The sequence below is a fragment of the Garra rufa genome, chromosome 10 (assembly GCF_049309525.1).
Source record: "Garra rufa chromosome 10, GarRuf1.0, whole genome shotgun sequence".
NCBI classification, from domain to species: Eukaryota; Metazoa; Chordata; class Actinopteri; order Cypriniformes; family Cyprinidae; genus Garra; species Garra rufa.
This window is the reverse complement of record NC_133370.1, coordinates 8,587,937-8,605,804: the sequence shown is the minus strand read 5'-3', so window position 1 is coordinate 8,605,804 and position 17,868 is coordinate 8,587,937. Positions and strand designations below refer to the sequence as shown.

General features: G+C 34.6%; 1 protein-coding gene across 1 annotated transcript in view; it reads right to left on the bottom strand.

Annotated features, from left to right (window-relative positions):
• hecw1b (HECT, C2 and WW domain containing E3 ubiquitin protein ligase 1b) overlaps positions 1-17,868 on the bottom strand; it is a 67,897-nt gene that overhangs the window by 6,920 nt on the left and 43,109 nt on the right. The window contains exons 12-28 of the mRNA XM_073848567.1: positions 17,433-17,545; positions 14,867-14,988; positions 14,087-14,272; positions 13,864-13,998; positions 13,642-13,747; positions 11,867-11,963; positions 11,685-11,768; positions 11,443-11,549; positions 10,248-10,307; positions 9,710-9,824; positions 8,862-8,975; positions 5,811-5,963; positions 5,533-5,631; positions 4,523-4,652; positions 2,168-2,314; positions 676-790; positions 371-569 (exon numbers count right to left, since the gene is read on the bottom strand). Of these exons, the coding sequence (XP_073704668.1) occupies positions 371-569; positions 676-790; positions 2,168-2,314; positions 4,523-4,652; positions 5,533-5,631; positions 5,811-5,963; positions 8,862-8,975; positions 9,710-9,824; positions 10,248-10,307; positions 11,443-11,549; positions 11,685-11,768; positions 11,867-11,963; positions 13,642-13,747; positions 13,864-13,998; positions 14,087-14,272; positions 14,867-14,988; positions 17,433-17,545 (2,082 nt within the window). The remainder of the gene's footprint in view (positions 1-370; positions 570-675; positions 791-2,167; positions 2,315-4,522; positions 4,653-5,532; positions 5,632-5,810; positions 5,964-8,861; positions 8,976-9,709; positions 9,825-10,247; positions 10,308-11,442; positions 11,550-11,684; positions 11,769-11,866; positions 11,964-13,641; positions 13,748-13,863; positions 13,999-14,086; positions 14,273-14,866; positions 14,989-17,432; positions 17,546-17,868) is intronic.

Genomic DNA, 17,868 nt, shown 5'->3' with positions numbered 1-17,868 from the left:
CTGTTTGATATTAAAATAAATATGGAATATATTATAAATATATATATATATTTTTTTTTTAAATGTCTATTTGAATTTTTTTTATGACTAAAAATTCAAAGGACAGATTTTGATAATCTTTTGTATCTTATTTAATTTGGATGGAAAATGTAAATTAAAAAAAAATTACAAATTCATCAGCTGAAAGTAAAATGATCTGTGAACACTTAATCTTAATATTGCAGAAGTAGTTTGGAGAAAACATTTACTCTGATTGTCAGAGGACCTGTATCTTTCATTTTTGATATTCTGTGAATTCATGTTAAACATTTCCCATACCAGTTCACATCAACATCAGATTTGTGAAAGATGAATAAGTGCATCACTGTACCTCGGGAGTGATGTGATTTTGCCCCATTTCTCGATGCAGAAGCGCCGCAGGCCGTTGCTCCCGCGCAGCGCAGTGAAGCCCTCATACGGCACGCTGGAGGTACCAGTCACAAACTGCAGCAGACGCAGTCTCTGTTCATTATTGAAGCGCTCCACCGCACCCCAGAACCACCGGATGACGATATGTCCATCATGATAACCTGACAACAAAAAGCAACTTTCTCACAACAACTAGCATTTTACATTTCACTCTTGCCCATAGAAGCAGCTGTATGTGTGCATGTATATGTAAGTGTGTGTTCAGACCTCCTCTATACTCTGTGTTGTTTCTCCAGTCATTTAAATCAATCTCTGCCGTTCCTGCAATTACCAGCTCCAGCTCTCTGGCATCAAACACAGACACCAGACGGGAGTCCACCACCTACACACACACACACACACACACACACACACACACACACACACACACACACACACACACACACACACACATACACACACAGAGGTCAGAAGTTAAATGATGGCCACTTGGACAACACTTAAAGGGATAGTTCACTCAAAAATAAAAATTCTGTCATTAATTACTCACCTTGATGTCGTTCCAAACCTGTAAGACCTTCGTTCATCTTTGGCACACAAATTAAGATATTTTTGATGAAATCTGAGAGCTTTCTGACCCTGCATAAACAGCAGCGTAACCGACACGTTCAAGGCCCAGAAAGGTAGCAAGGACATTGTTAAAATAGTCCATGTGACATCAGTGGTTCAACCGTAATGTTATGAAGCTATATGAATACTTTTTGTGCGCAAAGAAAATAAAAATAACAAATTCATTTAACAATTTTTTGTGTTCAGAAGAAATCTGTGGTACTCTTGTAAACGCGCATCAAAGACTGACATAGAAGAGAAGAAACTGTTGAATGATTTCTTGAATGTTTCTTTGTGCACAAAAAGTATTTTTCGTAGCTTTATAAAATTAAGGTTGATCCACTGATGTCACATGAACTATTTTAACAATGTCCTTACTACCTTTCTGGGCCTTGAATGCATGAGTTGCATTATTTATACAGGGTCAGAAAGCTCTCAGCTTTCATCAAGTATTTTCAATTTGTGTTTTGAAGATGAACGAGGGCTTTATGGGGCGTTCACACCAGACGCCACTTGCGCAAATAAATCACGCTTTACTGTAGTTGGACGCTTGAACATTTTGAGTTTTACATTGTGCGTGAAATTCACCTCACAAGAGACACAAATTCAAGTCATTGGAGGGGCTTCAAAATACGGCGAATAAGCTCAATTTGGTGGCTTTATCTAGCTTGTGGTCTGGTCTCAATATGTATATACTGTATACATAACCCAAATTGAGTAAAGAACATTTTTTACAACTTACCAGATTGTCCGACCTTCTCACTCACTTTCTTCCAAGCAAGATCCTTTTTATTCCTGCTTCTATAAAAGTACAAAGATGTATCGCACAGCTCTGAGTGTCCACAGACAGCAACAATGATTTTGTCTTCCATTGTTGTTTCGGATTTCTGCCTCCGTCACTACTAGAGCAAGCTCCTGATTGGTTAACCAAAGTATACGCGTCAAACGCAGGGAGGTCTATCGCATCTTTGCATTGACTTAACATTTAAATCACTCGTGCTTAACGCCTCATTTGTGTCCGGTGTGATTGCACCATGAGGGTTTGAAACGACATGAGTGTGAGTAATTAATGACAGAATTTTCATTTTTGGGTGAATTTCTCTTTAACCGTAAACTTGCAGAGTGTAAATCAGACGACAAGCATGTTTACCTCGTAAAAGCCCCGGACCAAAGCCTGTGTCTGCTGGACGACACCTCGCTCCACCCTCCACTTCACCATCCGCTCGATATATTCCTTCTTATTCTTTTCTGTAACCTGCACGTTTGTACCACCAGACTTCAGCTCCCGCTCAGTCACCTGACACAAGGATATATTCATTTTAATTAATTCCACTCTCACCAATTTTTATAAACCATAGGAATCTTTTGGCCACTGTTTATGACAAAACAGCAACAAATCTATACTATTAAAAATGCCCGAAAATTATAATTAATATATTTAATATTACAATACAATCACAATTATATTTAGAAATATGTGTGTGTAATTATATATATACACTAGGGTTGTCACGATACCATAAAAATGACGATACTATACCAGCTGAAGTATCACGATACCAAGTAGTATCGCGATACCATGCAGTATTTTGTTCATTTAAAATTCTATTCTACAAAATGAATCAAAGTTTCATAAATAAAAAGATGTAAATGAAAACAGACAACATTTTTTTCTCTGAATACTTCATTTATGTGAATGAATGACTGGCTATTGTTTTCCATGAAATCATGTCAACATTACTCATCTTAGCAATGCGCAGAAGCTGCATGAAGTGACATTTAGATGTGGTATTTATACATTTAGACTTTATTTATAATTGCATAAATAATAGATTACAGACTAATGTTTTAAATACAAAACTCTGAATATAGAAATATTATGGGAAAGAATGTAATATGATGAGAAACTTAAACCCGTCAGCAGGTGGCAGCAGTGTTTGTGATTGAATCACTGAGTCGTTCAAATGATTCTTTCAAAACAGCTGAATCATTCAGGAGTGAATCAAATGACTGTTTTTATGAATGGCTCAGTGAGTCAGTGATTCGCCCAAACCAACGCAGATATGGATTCGAACACAGAAACGAAACAAAAACATCTTGCTGAACTGTCAGGAGCATTTTTGCTCGCATATCTTGAAAGTAAGCAGCGTATATATTAAAACATTAATTTATAATATATATAAAAATATATATATATATATATAATGATTAATAAGAACCAAGTGGAAAGCAGCTAGTATGTTAATGAATGGAATTGCATTCGTGATCAACGATCCTTCCAGAAACGAATTATTTCACCTGTTCTAAAAGTGGGCAAAGGAATGAAAATACGAAAAAACTATAAATATGTTGAATAAGTGATTCTTGAACTGCTATTTTTTTTAAATAACATCAGACGGTCTGAATCAGACCCTCTCTTCTGATAAACTGCAGCGTGAACAACGACGTGCGTGTGCACCTTCTCATTTCAAACTGAACTGAAGCGTCGGGAAACACTGGATACCATATGAAGCTTAGAGACAGCCTGTACTACACAAAGCACAGCAGAAAGACATTTTGGTGTGCTGGCGTGCATGTTCAAATGAACGTTTTAAACAGTGTTCCTGCCGTGCATATACGATACTACCGTTTCAAAAATGCAATGGCACCGCGGGTATTTTTAAGCTTTAGTATCGCGATACTACCGTAGTACCGGTATACCGTGCAACCCTAATATACACTACCGGTCAAAAGGCTTTTCTGCTCAAAAAGCCAGCAAAAACAAAAAAGCCAGCAATTTTAAAATATTTTTACTATTTAAAATAACTGTTTTCTATTTGAATATATTTTAAAATGTTATTTATTCCTGTGATTTCATAGCTGAATTTTTAGCATCATTACTTCAGTCACACGATCCTTCAACAATTATTCTAATGTTCTGATTTGCTGCTCAAAAAATGTATTATTGTTATTATTTTGAAAACAGCTGAGTGGAATTTTCAGGTTTCTTTGATGAATAAGACTTTTGTAACATTATAATGTCTTTATCATCACTTTAGATAAATTTAAAGCATCCTTGCTAAATAAATATATTAATTTCTATAATCCCCCCCCCCCCACCACCAAAAAAAAATTACACTGACTCTAAGCTTTTGGATGGTTTAGAGTGCAATTTTTATTTAAAATAAATGCTGATCTTTGGATCTTTCTTTTCATCAAAGAATCCTGAAAAATGTACTCAACTGTTTGAACAGCAAATCAGCATATTAGAATGATTCCTGAAGGAGCATGTGACACTAATCTTTGATCACAGGAATACATTACATTTCAAAATATTTTCAAATAGAAAGTAGTTATTTTAAATAGTAAAAGTGTTTCACAATATTACTGTTTTTGCTGTACTTTAGGTCAAATAAATGCAAAGATAAGATTTAAAATCTTACTGTCCTTTTGATTTGACTGTTAGTCTATATTATGATATTAATTATATATATTAAGGCAAGATTAGTTTTAGGGTTTCTCCCACCTGTCCGAACACCTCCTCATTGACAGTGAAGGTGAGATCCAGCACATCTGTGATGTCATTGTCCTTCATCCACTGTAAGCTCTGATGAAACTCCTCATCCAGGTACTCCAGATCACTGAGATCCGTAGCTCTGCAAACAGGGGTAACAATGCGCATGTACTTTTACAGTTAATATATTACAGGATAATGTATTCTGGTAAGTGCTAGATGATAGACTGGTCAGGCCAACTGACTGACAACTGACTGATAACTGGCATTACTTCAGGATTAATATGGCTGTTTAAGCGATTAACAGATGTCCTTCATTTAATTATTTTTTTGTTTATAATATTTTTTGGTGAAATGTAAGTAAATAATGTATAAAAAAAACAATATACACTATTTAAATCATTTCATTTATGTCTCATTTTATTATTGCAAAAGTGCAATAAGAGTATATTTAGGCAATTTTGACATTGAGATGGTTGTTGAAAAACAGCCGAATTTACTCTAATTAACTATTGCATCTAAATGCATCTAAATATTTGCTTCCTGTTGGCTACTGAAAATCCCATTTCTGTCAGCTACTAATCCACAAAGGACACAAACTATTGTTTAAAAGATTTTTCTTTTAATGAACATTTTTATTGTGCAAGGACGCATTAAATTGATCAAAAATGAGAGTAAAGATTTTTGTAATGTTATAAAAGGTTTCTATTTCAAGCAAATGCCATTCCTGAAAAAAAAAATGTATCACTGTTTCCACAAAAATTCAAGACAGCACAACAATTTTCAACATCAATTATATTAATAAATGTTTCTTGAGTACCAAATCAGCATATTAGAATGATTTCTGAAGCATTATGTGACACTGAAGACTGTAGTAATGATGCTAAAAATATAAAAAAGTCTATTAGAGTTGTACGTTTCAATTAAGATGCTTGTATACATCACAACAAGCATATAGTTTTTTCATTGTTTTCAAAGTCTGTGTGTAGTTAAATGCATTTAATGGTTTCTGGTCCACTCACAGTCTGAGGAGAGCTTTATAAAACGGCCGGGTGAAGAAGGCGTCTAACAAATACTGATGAATCAAAGCCAGGCCAAGAATTCGGCCGCTGAAACGGAACCTGAAAACACACGTCACATCATGCGGTTAAAAATAAATGACATTCTGGCAATAACAACAGCAGCCTGCGAGAGCAGCCAATGACATAACTTTTTATTTCTCTGTCAATGACAATTCAATATGTGCTGTCATACCACACAGGAAGTGGAATTTTTTGGGAGGAAGGGGAAAGAACCTTACCATTCCAAGTGGTTTTCCACAAAAGCAGACATGGGGCTGATCTGGACAGTGTACGTATCGTTAGCAGAGTATTCAAACAGGCCATAGTAAGGGTTAAACAGCTCCTGAGACAGCAGGAAGAAAAACTCTCGCGATGGACCGCTGTAGTCCAGTCTGGGAAAAGACAGCGGAATTCAGATATAACTAGTCATATCTGTAGTTTAAGCCATCTGAACAAAAATATAGCTTAACATTACCATTCAAAACTAATAACTAATTATGTGTTTTATAAAACAATACATTAAAAAGACAATATGTGACCCTGGACCACAAAACCAGTCATAGGGGGATTTTTTTACATTGAGATTTATACATTTGGAAAAACTGGAATCTGGGGTGCAAAAAAATCTAAATATTGAGAAAACTGCCTTTAAAGTTGTCCAATTGAAGTTCTTAGCAATGCATATTGCTGATCAAAAATTAAAGGGATAGTTCATCCAGAAATGAAAATTTGATGTTTATCTGCTCACTCATAGGGCGTCCAAGATGTAGGTGACTTTGTTTCTTCAGTAGAACAACATTTAACTGTCCTGAACACGTTTACAACAGCAACAATCTGTCGTGCGTATACGTCACTCATAGTTTACACAGTGCATAGCAGCTACTCAAAATGGTAATTACTTGTGCTTATCCTGATTCTGGCATCCAATTAAAAACTAAAAGATTAGTTTTCTTGTGCAAACTCATCTGGGAGTGTTAACTTTTCACTGACTAAATTGCTAGAGCATGTTGACGCATCACTAGGGTTACCACTTTTAATACAAAAAAATAAGGGACGCATGCTGGGGGGGGGGGTGGGATGGGGTTAGTAATAATTTACTATTATTACCATTATTAGTAATAATATTGCAACCAAACATGCTGACATCACAGTTGTTGCTCATGTTGCTGGATATCACTATTGACTTTTAAGGTTGACACTTGAATCTGTTGTTAAGGTCTCTGAGTGGTTTGATTTTAGGTTTTGAGCACAAAACTGCAAAGGAACCTTTCTTGCGTTTAAGCTCTGAAAACTTTAAGACGCGGGGGTTACCTGGAGAAGCATCTGACATTGTTACACTGTGTCTACACCGGACTCGAGCGGCGCGACGCGACAAAATACAATAGAACCTATTATGCTGTCTACACTGGATGCGGCGCGGGGCGGCGCGACACAGCAAATCCCCGACAGTAATCTGTGGCCGCGTTCTATTTATGACATGCTCACACAAAGTTTAAATGATTTGCAACGGTCGCTTTGTTGCGTCCAGTGACTGTAGCTGTTGCGGTAGACTCGTTAGACTTGGCAGACCCTGCTTAAAGGAACACTCCACTTTTTTTGGAAATAGGCTCATTCTCCAACTCCCCTCGAGTTAATAAGTTGATTTTTACCGTTTTGAAATCCATTCAGCTGTTCTCCTGTTCTGGCGATATCACTTTTAGCATAGCTTAGCATAGATCATTGAATCCTATTAGACCAATAAGCATCATGTTCAAAAATGACCAACGAGTTTCCATATTTGTTGTATTTAAAACTTGACTCTTCTGTAGGTATATCGTGTACTAAGACCGGCGGAAATGCAAAGCTGCGGGTTTCTAGGCTGATAAGATTAGGAACTACACTCCCATTCCGGCGTAATAGTCAAGGAAGTTTGCTGCCGTAATGTGGCCGAAGCAGGCGGAGTATTATCAGAAATGAGTTCCCAGCTAGTTTAGCATTTGCACATGTGCTGCGTGATATTACTGCTCCTGCTTCGGCCTTATTACGGCAGCAAACTTCCTCGACTATTACGCCGGAATGGGAGTGTAGTTCCTAATCTTATCAGCCTAGAAACTCGCAGCTTTGCATTTCCACCGGTCTTAGTACATGATATACCTACAGAAGAGTCAAGTTTTAAATAGGACAAATATCGAAACTCTTTGGTCATTTTTGAACACGATGCTATTGGTCTAATAGGATTCAATGATCTATGCTAAGCTATGCTAAAAGTGATATCGCCAGAACAGGAGAACGGCTGAATGGATTTCAAAACAGTAAAACTCAACTTATTAACTCGGGGGGAGTTGGAGAATGAGCCTATTTCCAAAAAAAGTAAAGTGTTCATTTAAAAGACACCCTCCTCACTGGACAGTTAAAAAGACCAATCAAACTAACGATGACATCAAGTATTACCCAATCAAAAGTAGGAAAGGAGGCATCTCCATAAAATGCGTCTGGGATGATTTGCATGAGACGCTGCTTAAAAAAAACTATTAAAAATACGGGACAAAACCCGTCCCGTATTGATTCAAAACGGGACGCGCAATTTCATTCTCAAATACGGGACGATTCCGTATTTTAAGGGACGGGTGGCAACCCTACGCATCACCTGCGTGATCGCTCAATACAGTTGAACGTTGCGGTGGATCAGAGTTAAAAAATGATATAAATACTGTTCAGTTTCTTGCACAGACCTATCATTTTGTGTCTTAAGACCTCAATGTATCGTCACGAGCCACAGGGTTTAATTTGGTTTTGTCTGTGTATGTTTTTTACTCTCAAAGATTTGGTGCCCATTGAATGCCATTATATGACTGACAGACTGCAACGGTTTGAGTTAAAAATCTTTGTTTGTGTTCTACTGAAGAAACAAAGTCACCTACATCTTGGATGCCCTGGGGATAAGCAGATAAACATCGAATTTTTATTTTTGGGTGAACTATCCCTTTAATTTTAGATAATTATGGTAGGAAATGTACAAATACAATATATTTTTGGCTATTGCTACAAACATATCTGAGCTAATTATCACTGGTTTTGTTGATCCACGGTCAGATATTTGTTTATTTTGAGAATATTTGGCTTATAACCAGTTGTTAATTCCCCATTGTGTCACTTCTAAAAATACCAACTGCCTTGTTTGCTTTCAGTGTTTCAGTGAATTTGAGAATATATTTGCTTAAAGTGTTTAATGTCAGCAATTTTGTATATGTGTTATAAACAGTGTTATATTTGCTGATATCTGTATCAGCAAAAACTGTTGTCTGCCTCACCCTTCCTCTCCGACAAAGGTGATGTACAGCTTGTTTCTCTGGAGGTCTTTACGGGAGTAGGCCATGACCTGGTTAAACGTTCCCTCCAACAGATGATCTCTTCTGACGATCAGTCTAAAAAACAAGATGAAGTGAGAACTGTAGGACATTCATCTGGCAGATACTAATAAGTTAAACTAAGATAAAGTTTGAGGCCACTAAAGGTAATAGCCTTAAACTTTATCTTAGTTTAATTTATTCTGAAACATTGATAAAAGGCAAACAACAGCATTTGCTAACATATATTCACTGGTTTTTGCTCACAATACATATCAATACGCTACCATTCAAAAGTTTAGGGTCATTATTATTATTTATTTATTTATTTGTAATGAAATGAATACTTTTATCCATCAAGGACACATTAATTTGATCATAAGTGACATTTGAATACATTAATAATGCTCCAAAATATTTATATTTCAAATAAATGCTGCTCTTTTGACTTTCTATTCAATAAAGAATACTGAAAAAATAATCAGTTTGCACAAAAATATTATGGAGCAAAACTATTTTTAACATTGATGATGAAAAAAGTTTCTTGAGCAGCAAGTCAGCATATTAGAATGATTTCTGAAGGATCATGTGACACTGAACACAGGAGTAATGGTGCTGAAAATTCAGCTTTGCACTGCCAGAGTAAATTACATTTTACAATATATGAAGATAGAAAACAGCTATTTTAAATTGTAAAAATATTTTACAATATTACTGTTTTTGCTGTAATTTAGCCTACAAAACTATTCACCGATCTCAAACTTTTGAATGATATGTGATGATATATATTAAAAGTGTCCGTGTTAACATACTTGATCTTGCCGGGTCCTTGCCCGTAGCCCTTTGCCTCCAGCTTCCTGTAGAAGTTTCGCAGTTTGGCTTCAAAATCTCTGCGGTATGGCGCTGGTGCCCGAGCCCTCTGGGTTCCTAAAAAGACAGCCACAACTCATCACCACAAATGTGAAGTCTAGCTTACTTTACGTAGCCATCAGGGAAAGACTGTCAAGGATCAGCAAGCCATCAAACAACGCAGAAGGAAAGAGGAGTTTGTTCACCTTGAGAACAAACACACAAACGAGGAGATGATTATTCCTTTCATTATGTAAAAGAGACATTTCAGGGCAAATTAGATAATGTTTCATGTGACAGTTTTATCTTCAATAACTTTTGTCTGGTTTGTCCAAACATGCACAGGAGTCAAGTTCTACAAGACTGACCAGTTAACTACTTTAGGACAGAAGGAAACATGGCGGACAGAGGTTTGTACAGATTTGGGGTCTGTAAATGTGCTTATGACACAGAGAGGGGCAGCTGGGTTGGGACAGTATTTAAGGCTGGAGAGCGGCTGACCTGGAGAGCTCTCACCAGACAGACAGCAGGCTGGAACGAGAGGAGTTCTCTCAAGGAAGCCTTTATCAGAGCAGATCAGAGCATGTGTCAATGAACTATGCCTGGACTTTCCCTGCAAACTTGAGGTTCTTCAGGTAAATAAATCAATTATAGTCCAATTTAACTGACGTACACATCCATCTAGGATGCTATCCCAGTGCTAAATATAGGTGCATATGGGGTAATGTTTCTTAAATAGGACACATATACAGGCTCGAGAGTGCGAATGTTTTCACTCACATTTAAACTTTAAATGTTTGTGAACTGTAAAATATATTTAGGGGCACACGTACAATTAAAAAAGTCTCCACAGGCCCTTAATAACCAGTAATAAGGGTCAGTTTTTTAAATTGAGATGTATAGTCAATAATGGACAATATTTGGAATCTGAGGGTACAAAAAAAAACTATATAGAGAAAATTGCCTTTAAAGTTGTCCAAATGAAGTTCTTAGCAATGCATGCTGCTAATCAAAATTTAGTTTTTATATATTTACGGTAGAAAATTTACTAAATATCTTCATGGAACATGATCTATCCAATTTTTTTTGTGCATAAAAGAAAAATTTATAATTTTGACCTATACACTGTATTTTTTGCCATTGCTACAAATATAGCCATGATACTTAAGACTTGGTCCAGGGTCACAAATGGTACAGTGGTACATCTTAATTATCATATTAAGAGGTCATAATCAATGAACCATGCATTTAAGATTGCTTATGACCTACTGTTAATGAAATATGCAGATTTTATCTCCTTTATCTTTTGAAAGAGCAGCTACTGTACTGCATTTTTGACTTCTTTAGTTAAAAGTCCTGCATTATACAACATTTTGTTTTTGTATTGGTATATAAATATTATTATAAAATACAATTTGACATAGAAGTATTTTAAAAACCTAGTGTACTTTTAGTATTCTAATAAATTATTATGATCATTTCTCTTGAAAACACTTTATTTAATCAATTTTCATTTTTGCATGTGCTCCTTGGAACAAAAAGCTTAATTTAAAAGAATGTTAATAGCTGGTCCAAATTAGGCCTAGGAATTTTGATTTCAAAACTTTACTTAATGTCATTTCAGGTCATATTTAAACAAAATATGTCAGTTGAAGAGCATCTGAAGGCCTGTGTCTAATGCTCTTGGCTGTCTCACCTGGAGAGTTTTGAGGAGAGGAACCAGGAGAACAGCGTGGAGAGAAGTTGAACCCGGGGTGAAATGATGCGAGAGGAACGTAAGACATGATGTCCTCCTCAAACAAACTAAAAAGCAAAGCAAAACGCGTTGTAAAAAAGCATGCGTGATAGATTAGAAATTATAGTCTCAGGAAACACTCTCTGTGTATTAATAATTATCTTTTTTTGTATGGCAGGTTTATAGGTTGGATGATGCTTTACCTTAACAGCATGACCAGGTCAGCATCACACGACAGCTTCTCTAGTCGCTGCGTGCCTTCCGTTCGGATGTGATGCACCTTTTCCCTAAAGACATAAAAATAAACACCCAAACAACTGAGAACTGTTTGGAAGCACTAATGATGTATTTTGTTACAGTAACAGAGGAAGGTGTAGGGTCATACTTGAGCGAGTGATTCCTCGCCAGGCTTGGCTGCCGCTCCTGTAGCACCTCAATGATGTTTGGTTGCCGTAAAAACGCTACAATCTTATCATTGTATGCTGGGAAACAGATGAAAGAGAATTCTTATCAACTTAACAACATACAGTTGAGGTCATAAGTTTACATACACATTGCAGAATCTGCAAAATGTTAATTACTTTACCAAAATAAGAGGGATCAAACAAAATGCATGTTGTTTTTTATTTAGTAATAACTTGGATAAGATATTTTACATAAAATACAATTACATGTAGTACACTTAAGAAAATAATAGTTGAATTTATAAAAAATACAGCGTTCAATGATTCTTAATAGTGTGTTGTTACCTGAATGATCCACAGCTGTTTTTTTAATGTTTAGTGATAGTTGTTCATGAGCCCCTTGTTTGTCCTGAACAGTCAAACTGCCCGCTGTTCTTTAGGAAAATCCTTCCGGTCCCATAAATTCTTTGGTTTTTCAGCATTTTAGAGTATTTGAACCCTTTCCAACAATGACTGTATGATTTTGAGATCCATCTTTTCACACTGAGGACAACTGAGGGACTCATATGCAACTATTACAGAAGATTTAAATGCTCACAGATATTTCAAAAAAGCCAAAGCCAGAGGTGTAAACTTTTGAACAGAATGAAGATGTGTAAATTTTTCTTATTTTGCCTAAATATATATATATTTTTTTTTCATTTTATACAGCCCTTAAGAAGCTTATTTTATGTTAAATATCTTATTCAGTTCAGTACTAAATAAAAAATAACATGCATTTTGTATACCTCTTATTTTGGTAAAAAAAAAAAAAAAAAACATTAACAGTGTATGTAAACTTTTGAAATCAACTGTACATTGGACAGTTATGATATATCGAGTTTCTTTAGTTATGATCATGAACATTCTGATATTAAAGTCCATTTTATGACTTAAAGACTAGTTTCATGCTCCCTCCTTGTCTTCCGACAGATTTTTAAAAGTCTTTGGCTTAAACTTTATTGTCAAAACAGCCATGACTGTCAAAGTCTGATTCATTTCTGCAAATAATTAAATCTACATTTTAGCCAATTCATGGCATTTTACAGGAAAATATTGTAATACAATTATTTTGGTGAATATTGCTGTTTATAACTATGATTTTCTTTACACTGTATTTGTACATAACAATGAATTTGATTAAATACTGCATTCTAAAATTTACAAAAAACATTGATCATTAACTAGATTTCTACAACAAATCTACTTTTTAACCCATTTCAGAATAAATACATAAATGTAAAGACATGCAAAACTGAAACACAGAAAAAATATATATATTAACTACCTTTTATTAACTAAGGTTTGGGACTGGTGATATTTGCTTATGCTCAACAAGTCAAAACAGTAATATTGTAAAAGATTTTCACAATGGATGCATTCTATTTGAATGTATTTTACATTATTATTTATTTCTGTGATGCAAAGCTGAATTTTCTCTACACCAGTCTTCAGTGTCACATGATCCTACAGAAATCATTTTAATATGCTAATTTGCTGCTCACGAAAAAATTCTTCTTATCATAACAGTTGTGCTGCACAGTATTTTTGGTGGAAATGGTAAAACACTTTTTAAGATTCTCTGATGAATAAATATTTTAATTTAAAATTTTTGATGAATTTAATGTATATAATAATAGATATACATTTTTCAAATCGACCAGCTCTAATTGCAACTATATTAGTAATCTGTCCATTAATTATGAATGGCTCATACCTAATGGCACTGGCTCCTGCTGGCTTTGGGTTCGTATGGCTGCTACCAGGCTGTTTCCAGGCCTGGCTAACAAAGACACTCCTCGGGTGCGTGACACCTCAGATGCCTAAAATAAATAAATTACATAACAGTCAATTCTGTATCATTTACATAAGGAGAAATCAGCACAGCATGAAGCCAGAGGAGACTAATGTGTATCTAGATTGAGTGAGTGTGTCTGACCTCTCCTGCACTGTAGCTGCGTAATCTCTGCAGGTGCTGGCGGTGCGTCAGGTGGTTGGGCAATCTGCCGTTTTGCAAGGGGATCCTGGGATCAATGAAGGTTGTGGCACGACTATTGTGGTCTACAAAGAATGACTGTGGAGAAAATCGGAGGACAGACAGCTAAAATAATTGCTTGACAGACACTGAGACGAGATATAAGGAAGCATGTGATGTGAGGTACCTTCCCCTGTGGGTCTGTTTTGATCTCCCAGCCCCGCGGCAGCTCCAGCTGAGCATCAGCAAACCTATTTAAGAAGGTCACAAGGTCACGGTTGTGCTGGTACCGCTCAAAGTTTCGTGCATCACGCCTGATCTTTAGAACCATGTGTTTCAAACACGAGCTGTTGGTGAACATACGATATGCCCCCTGTAAAAAAAAAAAGAAGATAATATTAACATGACACCAACAAACACATCTTTATTATAACATGAATATTTTTTTTAATGTTTTTGAAAAACGTCTCTCATGCTCACCAAAGCTGCATTTATTTGATGAAAAAATACAGTAAAAACAGCAATAATGTGAAATTGTATTACTATTTAAAATAACTCTTTATTTGAATATACAGTATTTTACAAAGTATTTTATTACTGGGATGCAAAGCTGGATTTTCAGTATCATTACTGCAGTCTTCAGTGTTACATGATCCTTCAGAATCATTCTAATGTGCCGATTTGCTACTCAAGGAACATTTAAGATTAATATCAATGGTTTAAAACAGTTGTGTTCATTAATATTTTTGTGATTTTTTTTTTTTTTCAAATTTTTTGGAAATATTATAAATGCCTGTCACTTTTGATAAATTCAATGTGTGCTTGCTAAGTAAAAGTATCGGTTTCTTTCCAAAAGAAAAACCCTAGTGACCCCAAACTTCATAGTGTAACTTTAATAGCATAACCTTTATAGGGAGAAAGAATGATTCAGACGTAGTGAATAGTGTGTAATGCAGTGGAAACTCACATAATTTGCATGGAGAACAGTGAAGAACTCTGGGTGAGTGATGAATTTGACCGCTGGACTCTGCAGCAGTAATGTGATCTTCTGACAGTGACCTGGAGAACATGGGGTGTCTCTCCTCAACTCTTGAAAGATAAAAACATCATTTAAAAGGCACAGTTTATTAAAAATTTAAAAAATTAAGCATTTTGCCCAAGTTGATTTAAAATATAATTTAAAAGGACAGTTTATTTAAAATTTGAAAATTCTGAAATTTGCACCAGTTCATTTAAATATACTGTTTAAAGCGACAGTTTATTCAAAATGTAAAAATTCAGAATTTTGCCCCAGCTCATTTAAAAATATTTTAAGAGACAGTTTATTCAAAATGTGAAAAATCAGCATTTTGACCCAGTTCGTTTAAAAAAATAATTTAAAAGTACAGTTTAATTAAAATTTAAGAATTTAACATTTTGCTCCAGTTCATTTAAGAATATAATGTAAAGGGACAGTTTTTTTAAAAAAAATTCAGAATTTTGCCACAGCTCATTAAAAATATCACTTAAAAGGACAGTTTATTTAAAATGTTTAAAATTCAGCATTTTGTCCCAGCTCATTTAAAAATATTATTTTAAGAATTTAAAATGTTTAAATTCAGAATTTTGCACCAGTTCATTTTAAAACATAATTTGAAGGGACAGTTTATTCAAAGTTTTAAAATTTAGCATTTTACCCTGTTTTTTATTTTATTTAAATTTTTTTTATAATTTTAAGGGAAGTTTATTGAAAATTGGAAAATTCAGAATTTTGCCCCAGCTCATTTAAAGGGACAGTTTATTCACAATTTAAAAATTGAGAATTTTGCCCCAGTTCATTTAAAAAATATCATTTAAAGGGACGGTTTATTCAAAAAATGTAAAAAATTCAGAATTTTGCCCCAGCTCATTTAAAATATCATTTAAAGGGACAGTTTATTAAAAATGTAAAAGATTCTGCATTTTGCCACAGCTTATTTAAAAAAATATAATTTAAAGGGACAGTTTATTAAAAATGTAAAAATCCAGCATTTTACCCCAGCTCTATTAAAAATATTATTTAAAAGGAAAAGTATATTTAGATTTTTTGAAAAATGTTTAATTTTGCCCCAGCTTGTTTAAAAATATAATTTAAAGGGACAGTTTTTTCAAAATGTAAAAAATTCATAATTTTGACCCAGTTCATTTAAAAATATAATTTAAAAGTACAGTTTATTTAAAATTTAAGAATTTAACATTTTGCTCCAGTTCATTTAAGAATATAATGTAAAGGGACAGTTTTTTCAAAAATTCAGAATTTTGCCACAGCTCATTAAAAATATCACTTAAAAGGACAGTTTATTTAAAATTTTTAAAATTCAGCATTTTGTCCCAGCTCATTTAAAAATATTATTTTAAGAATTTAAAATGTTTAAATTCAGAACTTTGCACCAGTTCATTTTAAAACATAATTTGAAGGGACAGTTTATTCAAAGTTTTAAAATTCAGCATTTTACCCCGTTTTTTATTTTATTTTTTGTATCATTTTAAGGGAAGTTTTTTGAAAATTGGAAAATTCAGAATTTTGCCCCAGCTCATTTAAAGGGACAGTTTATTCACAATTTAAAAATTGAGAATTTTGCCCCAGCTCATTTAAAATATCATTTAAAGGGACAGTTTATTAAAAATGTAAAAGATTCTGCATTTTGCCAGAGCTTATTTAAAAAATATAATTTAAAGGGACAGTTTATTAAAAATGTAAAAATCCAGCATTTTACCCCAGCTCTATTAAAAATATTATTTAAAAGGAAAAGTTTATTTAGATTTTTTGAAAAATTTTGAATTTTGCCCCAGCTTGTTTAAAAATATAATTTAAAGGGACAGTTTTTTCAAAATGTAAAAAATTCATCATTTTACCCCAGTTCATTTAAAAATATCAGGGGAAATCAGTCATAATGACCCTCCAGCATCTCAGATTTAGTTTATTCTTCTGCACGGTCAAACCTGCTACACTGACAAGACATGTGAGGTCTGTGTTTAATTCCTATTTATCGACTTTCAACATTGAGTACGCTCTGCTTCCGACTGCATGCAACAAAGTTCTTACATGTAGATTTCAAAAGGCATGTTTTCAAGCAACTAATGACTTAAATTTCAGTTGATAGTCAATTTTTCTCAAAGAAAGCTATGAAATGGCTTTAGAAGACCTGATCTGTAGCATGCTACTTTTAAGTGCTTTTTTACACTTGGCAGCCATTGGCTACTGTCTACATTTCTTCTATTCATTTGTATATCAGCAGGTCCAGACCTGCAGGTCTGCAGGAGGTTTTCCCACATTTTTCCGCAAATAGATATATAAACTGTAATATATGTGTTATATAATATGTGTTAAATAAAGCTGAATTTAAAATTATACTCTATTTGGTAGTTGATTGTATTATCAAACGTCCTATAAAAGAGCATTCTGCATTGGATATTGAGCAAAATAAGCAAACTTTTTTTAGTGTACAGGGTTTAACTGACCCCAAATCATTTCCACTATTTGGGGTCAGTATGATGGATGAGTGTGAAGTTACCGGTTGTCTGTGGAGGCGAGTCTGTCTCAGTGTTGGATGTTCTCTCATTGCGGGGGCTGCCTGATTCCTCATCTCTCCTCTCTGTTGCCATCGTCCTCTGGATGGTCTGATACCTGATGTGAACCCAAGTAATGCTGTTATTAGTGACTGACATCAGTACAGTACAACTCCTATTGTAAAGATCACTTACTATTACAAACAGCCTCACTTACATACCCATAAGCTGCTTGACAGTTCAATAAAGCTTGTGTGCTCTAAGAAAAATCTGAACCAGTCATCAACTTGTGGATTATTAAATAAACAGCCTTAATTACATTCTAAATAGAAGCATGATAAAGCACTTACTATTACTTTTACTATTACTATTACTAATACTTTTGTCCCCTAGGTGGCAAAAGAGTGCATGTTTATATAAACCCATGCCCATGTAAACATG